This window comes from Mobula birostris, chromosome 3 (assembly GCF_030028105.1).
Source record: "Mobula birostris isolate sMobBir1 chromosome 3, sMobBir1.hap1, whole genome shotgun sequence".
Taxonomy (NCBI): domain Eukaryota; kingdom Metazoa; phylum Chordata; class Chondrichthyes; order Myliobatiformes; family Myliobatidae; genus Mobula; species Mobula birostris.
In genome coordinates, this window is record NC_092372.1 from 219392683 (window position 1) to 219404300 (window position 11618).

Here is an 11618-nt window from a genome sequence, read left to right on the forward strand (position 1 = left end):
CTCATGGTCTCTCCACATGTTGCATCTATCTTTACATCAACTGCTCCATCGCTCTGGTTTCCATCAGTGTTCCCTCTAATTTGTAATAACTAGTGTGCGTAAAAATCTTGCGCTGTGCAGTTTTTTGCGCAGTGACAACAACATAAGCACACTGAAATTTTAAGTGTAAGTAAACCTGAAGCAATTCTAAGGATAATAAACTACCAAGTTCAATTTGTTGTTCATTGTTTAAAAGAAAGAACGAGGGGTCACAGTTTGAGGATAAAGGGGAAGCCTTTTAGGACCGAGATTAGGAAAAACTTCTTCACACAGAGAGTGGTGAATCTGTGGAATTCTCTGCCACAGGAAACAGTTGAGGCCAGTTCATTGGCTATATTTAAGGGGGAGTTAGATACGGCCCTTGTGGCTAAAGGGATCAGGGGATATGGAGGGAAGGCTGGTACAGGGTTCTGAGTTGGATGATCAGCCATGATCATATTGAGTGGCGGTGCAGGCTCGAAGGGCCAAATGGCCTACTCCTGCACCTATTTTCTATGTTTTGCTATGTTTCTATGAAATAAAATAATACACATGAATGAGTCTTATTACATACCATCCGTATGTGATTTGCTTGCTAAATAACGCTTTCAAAAGTCAAGTTTCTAAACATCATTCCACTTCTTCCCACTTGCATTCTCCAGCAACCGCGATAATACACGCAGGTAATACCAGTTCCTGTATTGTACATAAATACTTTCTGTTGCTGCATATCCCTGACCTCATGAGCTTTCGGTGGAGCAGTTTCTACTGTTTCATTAAGCCATTTCACTTTAAATGAACCAGCAGTTCTTTTTCACTTCAAGACCTTTTCTTCTTTGGAATACGACATAGTGAGTCAATCGTTTTTTCAATAAAAACAGTATAAATGAGTCATTTCTAAAATCTGCAGACAAATATTACAAACTCCATGTTGTCAACTCTGTCCATATCAGAAATCAGAAAGGAAATGTAATTGTGTATGATCATGAAATAGTTTAAATCCTACCCAACAACTCTAGCAAACCTGGTAGGTTTGATTCTCTTGAGTTCAGGTGTATATATCATACCTTCACCAAAAGAGGGCCTAGTGATCCACAAGTGTAAAACCTGCCTCCTGCACCAATTCTTCAGCCACACTTTTACCTGCCATATCATCCTATTCTTACTCTCACTGGCATGTGGCACAGACAGCAAACCAGAGATGATTACCCTTGAGGTTCTCCTTTTCAGCTTGCTACCTAGCTCCCTAGATTCACTTTTCAGGACATTATCCTTTTTCCTAGCTATGTCATTGAAACTAATATGCTTGTGCGTGTGAGGGGTCAAGGTCCTTGGGAGTGACTAGGTTTTTTTCTATCACTCATTTTTTGGGGTTTTTGTTCTGTTTCAAAGATGTCCGTGGAGACTGAGAATTTCAGGTTGTATATTGTATACATTCTCTTATATTAAATGGAACCATTGAACCACAACTTCCAGCCATTCACCCTTCCATTGAGACATCCCTGACCCTGGCAGTTGGGAGGCAAGATACCATTTGGGAGTCTCTTTCACATTCATGGAATCTCCTGTCTGTTCCCTTAACTACAGTATTTGCTCTTCTTCTCCCTTCCCTTATGAGCCAGAGTCTGATGCAGTTCCAGAGACTTGGTTGCTGCAGCTTTCCCTTGGTAGATCATTCCCCCCCCATCCCCCCACCAATAGTAACCAGAGGTTTATTTGATTTTGAGGGGAATGACCACAGGAGTTCTCTGCAATGTCTGACTTTCCTCCTCTTGCTAGTCAGCCAGCTACAACTTAGAACTCTTGTCTATCAACTTCTAATTCTCAAGAATGAGGCGTAGATCATCCAGATCCCATTTCTAGCAGGGTCTATAAGGAGCTGTAACCAGATGCACGTCTTTCTGCTGTAGTCATCAGGGAAATTTGAGGTCTCCTAGATCTCCCACATCTTATAAGAGGAGCAGACCACTCCCTTAGGATCCATTCTCACTGCTCTAACGAGGCACTAATAAATAAAGAAAAAGAAACAATAGAAATCTCACCCAAGCCACCTTCTCGTCTCACCGTAGCCTCGTGTGCCAAAGCCCCAGTTTCTCACTCTAACCTCCACTGCTTCACCTCCACAGTAAATATATTTAAGAAAAGGTTGGGTAGATTTTTGCATAGTAGGGGAATTAAGGGTTGTGGGGAAAAGGCAGATAGGTGGAGATGAGTCCTTGGCCCGATCAGCCATGATCTTATTGATCGACGGAGGAGGCTCAACGGGCGAGATGGCCTACTCCTGCTCCTATTTCTTATGTAACCCTGTCTATTCCCACTGAGGCTGCTCCACCTAAACTTAACTTTTTATTTTCCTTGGCCAATAACCCAAACAATCTCAAACTCAACAGAAAGTCTTGATTGGCCCTTTTCACTTTTTAAATCTCACATTTCTCACCACAAGTATCTATCCCCCTGATCTCAACGTCATTGAGAGCCCCAAGGCTCAAGGCCTTGGACACAACTCACTTTTTTTTAATATAAAGTGTTACTGTTTTTTGCACATTTTTTTAGTCTATTCAATATGTGTATACTGTAATTAATTATTTTCTTTCCTCATCTATATTATGTATTGCATTGAACTGCTGCTGCTAAGTTAACAAATTTCAGGTCACACGCCGGTGATAATAAACCTGATTCTGATTCTGAAGGCCCAACAAGCCCCACTTATTTTTTCAAATCTGTTCATTTCTGTTCGCCTCATTATAAGAAGGACATGGAAGTTTCAGAGAGGGCACAGAGAAGCCAGCCAACAATATTAAAGAGGATACCAGAAGTTTCTTCGAGATAGATAATGTGTAAAAGAGAGGCAAAAGTAAATATCATACTGCCGGAAAATTATGCTGGAGAGGTAGTAATGGTGTCAAGGAAATGGCAGATGAACTGAATAGTTATTTTGCAACAGTCTTCACTGTGAAAGACTCTAGCAGTATGCTGGAAGTTTGACAGTGTCAGGGGACAGCAGTGTGTGAAGTTGCCATTACCAAGGAGAAGGTTCTTGGGAAACTGAAAGGTCTAAAGGTGATGAGTCACCTGGACTAGATGGTCTACACCTAGGGTTCTGAAAAAGGTGACTGAGAGATTGCAGAGGCATTAGTAACGATCTTTCATGAATCAATTCATGTTTGTGGAGGAATGGAAAATTGCAAATGTCACTCCACTCTTCAAAAAGGGAGAGAGGCAGAAGAAAGGAAATTACAGGCCAGTTAGTCTGGCCTCAGTGGTTGGAAAGATGTTGGAGTCAGTTGCTAAGGGTGTGGTTTCAGGGTACTTGGAGGCACATGATAGAATAGGCCATAGTCAGCATGGTCTCCTTAAGGGAAAATCTGCTGGAATTATTTGAAGGAATAAGAAGCAGGACGGACAAATGAGAATCAGTGGATATTGTGTATTGTACTTGGATTTTCAGAAGGCCTATGACAAGGTGCCATACATGAGGCTGCTTAACAAGTTAAGAGCCCATGGTATTACAGGAAAGATACTAGCATGGATAGAGCATTGGTTGACTGGCAGGTGGCAAAGAGTGGGAATAAAGGGAACCTTTTCTGCTTGGCTGAAGGTGACTAGTGGTGTTCCACAGGGGTCTGTGTTGTGACTGCTTGCTTTTACATAATATGTCAATGATTTGGAATTGATGGTTTTGTGGCCAGGTTTGCAGGTGATACAAAGTTAGGTGGAGGGCAGGTAGCTTTGAGGAAGTAGAGAGGCTGCAGAAGGACTTAGACAGATTAGGAGAATGGGTAAAGAAGCAGCAGTTGGAATACAGTGTTGGGAAGTGTATGGTCCTGCACTTTGGTAGAAGAAATAAAAGCATAGACTACTTTCTAAATGGAGAGAAAATTCAAAAATCTTAAGTGCCAAGGGACTTGGTGGTCCTTATGCAGGAGTCCCTAAAGCTTAATTTGCAAGTTGAGTCCATGGTGAGGAGGCCATTCGTTCTGACAGGACTAGAATATAAAAGCAAGGATGTAACATTGAGGCACTGGTGAGGGCTCACTTGGAGAATTGTGAGTAGTTTTTGGTCAGGAGGTTTGTTTTTACACGGAGTAGTGGGTACATAAATGTGCTGCCAAGGTAGTGATAGAGACAGGTAGATTAGAGACATTTAAGACACTCTTAGATAGGCACATGGATGAAATAAAACTTAGACTATGCGGAAGGGAAAGGTTAGATTGATCTTGAAGCAGTTAAAAAGTCAGCAAATAATATGGTCAAAGGGCCTGTACACTGTTGTACTGTTCTATGTCCTAACTCCCTCTATTCTCGATGTTATGGTCTCTCAACTGTTTGTCTAATTCTCCATATGAGACCCTTTAAAGGCCTTAATGGGGTCCATGCAGATAACATTAATAAGGATGGCTTCATCAATCTATGTTGCCATCTCTGAAAAGCCATTTTTATTTGTGCAGTGTGCAAGGATAACATGCTTTTATTTAATGCCTTTAATGTTGGAAAGTTTTTTACGCGAAGGGGAGGTGCCTGGAACTTGCTGGCCCAGAGGTGGTGTAACCAAATTAGATAGATAGTATTTAAGAAGCACTCAGAGGGGCATATGAGTGGTCAAGGAATGGACCGATAGAGACCAGATGGCATTAGTTTGATGGACACGGACATCGTGGACAAGAGGGTCTGTTCCTGTGTGTAGTGTTCTCTGTTCCATGTTCATTCCCAACTATTGCAGCAGCTCCTGAGTTAATAATTGACTTGAGAAGTAACGCAGTCATCTGACACTAACAATTCCTCCCACACCACCACGGGTTTGAGAACAGTAGTGTGGGGAGTCAGATTCTTCCAAACCATGTCTTACGTGCTGTTTATTCTTTTGAGCCTGGTAATCATTCTCGTCGCCTTCCTTTACTTCCTGGGCGCTTTGAGAAGGAGGGGACCGAACGAGCCGCCTCTGGATACCGGCTACCTGCCATGGTTCGGCCACGTCCTGTCCTTCCGAAGGAACACAGAGCAGTTCCTGCAGGAGATGCAGAAAAAGTATGGGGATATCTTCACAGTCCAGCTGGCCGGCTGTTACATTACATTCCTGATGGACCCGATATCCTACGGAGCCGTGATGAAGGTGTCGAGATCGAAATTAGACTTTGAAAAGTTTGCAGTTGAGTTGGTTGAAAGGGTATTCGGTTATCACGCCCAACAAAATGACCATAAGCTGCTGGAGGCAATAAGTAACAAACAGCTCATGGGGGACGGTTTGGTTGTTCTGACCCAAGCCATGATGATAAATCTACAGAAACTGATGCTTCACAGGACTGCGGACTGTACCAGAGAATGGAAGCAAGATGGACTGTTTAATTACTGCTACAATATAGTATTCAGGGCGGGCTACCTCTCTCTGTTCGGTAACGAACCAACCAAGGGAGATCAGGACCGTGCTAATAAACTGGACCGAGAAAACTCGGAACAACTCTACTATGAGTTCAGGAAATACGACCGACTGTTTCCCAGGCTCGCTTACGCTGTACTCCCGCCCAAGGAGAAGCTGGAAGCCGAGAGGCTTAAGAGGCTGTTCTGGAGCTCACTCTCTGTGCAGAAAGTGAGAAACCGGGAACAGACCAGCGGCTGGGTGACGGAGCGCCAGCGCCAGATGGATGAACAAGGAGTTCACTTGGATATGCAGAGCCGCTACATGTTCCTACTGCTCTGGGCGTCTCAGGGAAACACCGGTCCCTCGGCTTTCTGGCTCCTCTTAAGCCTTTGCCGTAGTCCCAAAGCCTTGAACGCGGTGCGAGCCGAAGTGGACGAGCTGCTGGCGCAGACCGGCCAGCAAGCGACGGCGGGCGGGCCACTGGTCAACCTGACCCGGGATATGCTTCAGAAGACTCCGGTGCTGGACAGTGCCGTGGAGGAGAGCCTGCGTATGTACGCCGCTCCACTACTGTTAAGGACCGTGATGGAGGACTTTGAGCTGTCTATGGCTGACGGCCGGCGCTACTTGCTGCGGAAAGGGGACCGGGTGGCTGTTTTCCCTCACCTTTCGGTACAGATGGACCAGGAACTGCATCCGCGGCCGCACTCCTTCCAGTTCGACCGGTTCCTCAATGCGGACGGGACAAAGAAGACGGACTTCTACAAGAGGGGCCAGAAGCTGAAGTATTACAACATGCCTTGGGGGGCTGGCGTCAGTATGTGTCCCGGTCGCTTCTTCGCCACCAACGAACTAAAGCAGTTTGTTTTCCTCATGCTCTGCTACTTCGACTTCGAGCTGGTGAACCCCGAGGAGGATATACCGCCCATTGACAGTAATCGCTGGGGCTTTGGCATAATGCAGCCTACTTACGATGTCCAGTTCAGATACCGCTTCAGGTTTTAGCAGCTTGTTACTTTTTTTTCCCTAAACGCATACACCCGTTCTATTTACCCAGGTTAACACATAAAACTCAAAACCACTAATCACTGGTAGTTTAAAAATGATTGATAAACTTCTGAATATGAGGGGGATCAATAGGTAGTGAAATAAGAGATATATATACATATTGATAGAAGTGTATAAAATGATAAGAGGCATAGATTGAATGGACAGCTAGAGTCTTTTTCAAGGGTGGAAATGGCTAATACAAGGGGGCCTAATTTTAATGCGATTGGAGGAAAGTATAGAGTAGAAGTAGATTTTATACAGGATGTGTGAAACACCTTGCCAGAGATGGTGATAGAGATAGATATATTAGAGACATTTAAGAGACTCTCAGATAGACACATGATGAAAGAAAAATAGAGGGTTATGTGGGAGGGAAGGGTTAGCTTGATCTTACAGTAGGGTAAATGGTTGGTGTAACATCATGGGCCGAAGGGAATATGGATTGCCGTGTAATTTGTGTTTGACCTCATTGTTGCAGTAGGGAAGGTCGAGGTCCGACAGGTTGGTGATAGAATGGGCAGGGGAATTGCAATGACATGCACCCAGAGTACAGGTTCTGTGCAAAATAGTTGCTTTGTCAGTACTTTGACTCACCAGTGTTGAGAAGGCCAGATCTGGAGCACCAAGTGCAGAAGATGAGTTTGGAGCAGGTGCAGATGAATCTCTGGCTCGTTTAGATGGTCCATTTAGGTCCTCAGTTGGTGGTGATTGAGGAGCTGGAGAGATACCACATATGGTTACAGGGGAAAGTTGCTGGAGACTGGGAAGAGTAGCTGAATGGATGAGACCAGACAAAGAAATCATAGAGAGTCATCCCTGTAGAAAGCAAAAAAGTGTTGCGGTGAGGAAAATGTGATTGGTAATGAGAAGCCTGATTAACTCATAATTGTACTTGACCAGCAAAAATAAATGATTAAAATAAACTGTTGATATTTTCTTTATATTCTAGTCTCAATAGTCTACTTTTTCAAATTCTTTTAATGACTTTACATGAGAATTCTAGAATAACAAGGGTTGCAACATATTGTATCCAAATTCCTTAAACACAAGCAGAACATTCCTCACACACTTTTGAGGTCACTGCTACAAGAAATGGTGTTCTCATTCTAAGACTGCCTTAAAACCTTAAAAGTTCAAAGAAACAGTTTCATTTATAGAAGAATCTTGTATCAACTTCAGGTTTCTAGTATCTGCAGTTATTTTCAGTTTTAAGAGCATGACTTCACACTGCTGGATTTGGTAAGAAGAGACCAAAGTTAAATGAGAGCAGAAATTATAGTCATACAAAATGGAAAGGTCCTTTGGCCCACCAATTCCATGCTCACAGGAAGTATCAATCCATACAAATCGCATTTACCAGTCCTTGGACTGTACCTTCTACTGTCTGACAATTCAAGTGCTCATCTAGATGTGTCTTTAACTGTTGTGAGAGTCTTTGTCTCCACCATGCATTCAGATATTGTGATTTAGGTTTGCAGACACAAGCAATTTCATATCTCAGAATCTGGAGCAACACACAAAAAGTTGGAGGAACTCAGCAGATCAAGCGACATCTATGGAGGGAAATGGGCAGATGACAGCACAGGTCAAGACATTTCATCTGGATAAGGTGGATGGAAGGAGTGGAATAAAAGCTCACATGGATTCGGAATTTGTTTGCCCACAGAGGACAGAGGGTGGTTGTAGATGGAACATATTCTACTTGGAGGTCAGTGATCAATGGTGTTCCACAGGGATCTGTTCTGGGCCCCTGCTCTTTATGATTTTTATAAATGACTTGGATAAGGAAGTGGAAGTTTGCAGATTGCATAAAAGTTGGTGGTGGTGTGGATAGTGTAGAAAAAAGGGATGCAGATGCAGAATAGAGCAGAGTTGGACTGAGAAATGGCAGATGGAGTTCAATCTGGAGAAGTATGAAGTCATTCTCTTTGGAAGGTCAAACCTGAAGGCAGTACAAAGTAAACGGCAGGATTCTTTGCAGTGTAGTGAAACATAATTACCTTGTGTTCCAAATCCATAGACCCTCAAAGTTGTCACTCAAATTGATAAAGTGGTTAAAAAACGTACAATATGTCGGCCTTCATTGATCAGGGTATACATTCAAAAGCCACGAGGTAATGTTGCAGCTCTATACAACTCTAGCCTCTTTGGCTTAAACCCAGGGTGAACCCTAACGGTGGTATGGGAAACCACCAGTCCTGTCTGTCGCCAAAGGGAATCCAGAACTTCGGCCAGTAATACACTGCCCTCTTTTCGGGAGAAGCGACAGTGGCCGTGCCTCCAACACAGAGTCCGGCCCTGTAGCTCAGAACGGTAGGGCAAGGAAGAGGAGGGCAGTTGTGATAGGGGACTCGATAGTAAGGGGGTCAGATAGGCGATTCTGTGGACGCAGTCCAGAGACCCGGATGGTAGTTTGCCTCCCTGGTGCCAGGGTCCGGGATATTTCTGATCGTGTCCAAGATATCCTGAAGTGGGAGGGTGAGGAGACAGAGGTCGTGGTACATATAGGTACCAACGACATAGGTAGGCAAAGGGATGAAGTCCTGAAAGGAGAATATAGGGAGCTAGGAAGGGAGTTGAGAAAAAGGGCCGCAAAGGTAGTAATCTCGGGATTACTGCCTGTGCCACGTGACAGTGAGAGTAGGAATGAGATGAGGTGGAGTATAAATGCGTGGCTGAGGGATTGGAGCAGGAGGCAGGGATTCAAGTTTTTTGATCATTGGGACCTCTTTTGGCGCAGGCGTGACCTGTACAAAAAGGACGGGTTGCACTTGAATCCTAGGGGGACCAATATCCTGGCAGGGAGATTAGCGGGGGCTACTGAGGTGACTTTAAACTGGAATGGTTGCGGGGTGGGAATCAAATTAAAGAGGCTAGGCGTGAGGAGGTTAGTTCACTACAGGGTGATGGGAACCAGTGCAGAGTGACAGAGGGGTGTAAATTGAGGGTAGAAACTAAAAGTACTATGGAGAAAAGTAAAAGTGGCAGGCCGACAAATCCAGGGCAAGCATTAAAAAGGGCCACTTTTCAGCATAATTGTATAAGGGCTAAGAGAGTTGTAAAAGAGTGCCTGAAGGCTTTGTGTGTCAATGCAAAGAGCATTCGTAATAAGGTGGGTGAATTGAAAGTGCAGATTGTTATTAATGGTTATGATATAGTTGGGATCACAGAGACATGGCTCCAGGGTGACCAGGGATGGGAGCTCAACGTTCAGGGATATTCAATATTCAGGAGGGATAGACATGAAGGAAGGGGAGGTGGGGTAGCGTTGCTGGTTAAAGAAGACATTAATGCAATAGAAAGGAAGGACATAAGCCGGGAAGATGTGGAATCGATATGGGTATAGCTGCGTAACACTAAGGGGCAGAAGACGCTGGTGGGAGTTGTGTACAGGCCACCTAAGAGTAGTAGTGAGGTCGGAGATGGTATTAAACAGGAAATTAGAAATGTGTGCAATAAAGGAACAGCAGTTATAATGGGTGACTTCAATCTCCATGTAGATTGGGTGAACCAAATTGGTAAAGGTGCTGAGGAAGAGGATTTCTTGGAATGTATGCGGGATGGTGTTTTGAACCAACATGTCGAGGAACCAACTAGAGAGCAGGCTATTCTGGACTGGGTTTTGAGCAATCAGGAAGGGTTAATTAGCGATCTTGTCATGAGAGGCCCCTTGGGTAAGAGTGACCATAATATGGTGGAATTCTTCATTAAGATGGAGAGTGACATAGTTAATTCAGAAACAAAGGTTCTGAACTTAAAGAGGGGTAACTTTGAAGGTATGAGACGTGAATTAGCTAAGATAGACTGGCAAATGACACTTAAAGGATTGACGGTGGATATGCAATGGCAAGCATTTAAAGGTTGCATGGATGAACTACAACAATTGTTCATCCCAGTTTGGCAAAAGAATAAATCAAGGAAGGTAGTGCACCCGTGGCTGACAAGAGAAATTAGGGATAGTATCAATTCCAAAGAAGAAGCATACAAATTAGCCAGAGAAAGTGGCTCACCTGAGGACTGGGAGAAATTCAGAGTTCAGCAGAGGAGGACAAAGGGCTTAATTAGGAAGGGGAAAAAAGATTATGAGAGAAAACTGGCAGGGAACATAAAAACGGACTGTAAAAGCTTTTATAGATATGTAAAAAGGAAAAGACTGGTAAAGACAAATGTAGGTCCCCTGCAGACAGAAACAGGTGAATTGATTATAGGGAGCAAGGACATGGCAGACCAATTGAATAATTACTTTGGTTCTGTCTTCACTAAGGAGGACATAAATAATCTTCCAGAAATAGTAGGGGACAGAGGGTCCAGTGAGATGGAGGAACTGAGCGAAATACATGTTAGTGGGGAAGTGGTGTTAGGTAAATTGAAGGGATTGAAGGCAGATAAATCCCCAGGGCCAGATGGTCTGCATCCCAGGGTGCTTAAGGAAGTAGCCCAAGAAATACTGGATGCATTAGTGATAATTTTTCAAAACTCGTTAGATTCTGGACTAGTTCCTGAGGATTGGAGGGTGGCTAATGTGACCCCACTTTTTGAAAAAGGAGGGAGAGAGAAACCGGGGAATTATAGACCGGTTAGCCTAACGTCGGTGGTGGGGAAACTGCCGGAGTCAGTTATCAAAGATGTGATAACAGCACATTTGGAAAGCGGTGAAATGATCGGACAAAGTCAGCATGGATTTGTGAAAGGAAAATCATGTCTGACGAATCTCATAGAATTTTTTGAGGATGTAACTGGTAGAGTGGAAAGGGAAGAACCAGTGGATGTGGTATATTTGGATTTTCAGAAGGCTTTTGACAAGGTCCCACACAGGAGATTAGTGTGCAAACTTAAAGCACACGGTATTGGGGGTAAGGTATTGGTGTGGGTGGAGAGTTGGTTAGCAGACAGGAAGCAAAGTGTGGGAATAAACGGGACCTTTTCAGAATGGCAGGCCGTGACTAGTGGGGTACCGCAAGGCTCAGTGCTGGGACCCCAGTTGTTTACAATATATATTAATGACTTGGATGAGGGAATTAAATGCAGCATCTCCAAGTTTGCGGATGACACAAAGCTGGGTGGCAGTGTTAGCTGTGAGGGGGATGCTAAGAGGATGCAGGGTGACTTGGATAGGTTGGGTGAGTGGGCAAATTCATGGCAGATGCAATTTAATGTGGATAAATGTGAAGATATCCACTTTGGTGGCAAAAAT

General features: G+C 44.0%; 1 protein-coding gene across 1 annotated transcript; it reads left to right on the plus strand.

Annotated features, from left to right (window-relative positions):
* Positions 1 to 4777: 4777 nt before the first annotated feature.
* On the plus strand, positions 4778 to 7365 carry LOC140195573 (5-beta-cholestane-3-alpha,7-alpha-diol 12-alpha-hydroxylase-like). Its single transcript, XM_072254150.1, has one exon. The coding sequence runs from the start codon at positions 4856 to 4858 to the stop codon at positions 6377 to 6379; it is 1524 nt and encodes a 507-aa protein (XP_072110251.1). The 5' UTR covers positions 4778 to 4855; the 3' UTR covers positions 6380 to 7365.
* The last annotated feature ends 4253 nt before the right edge of the window (positions 7366 to 11618 follow it).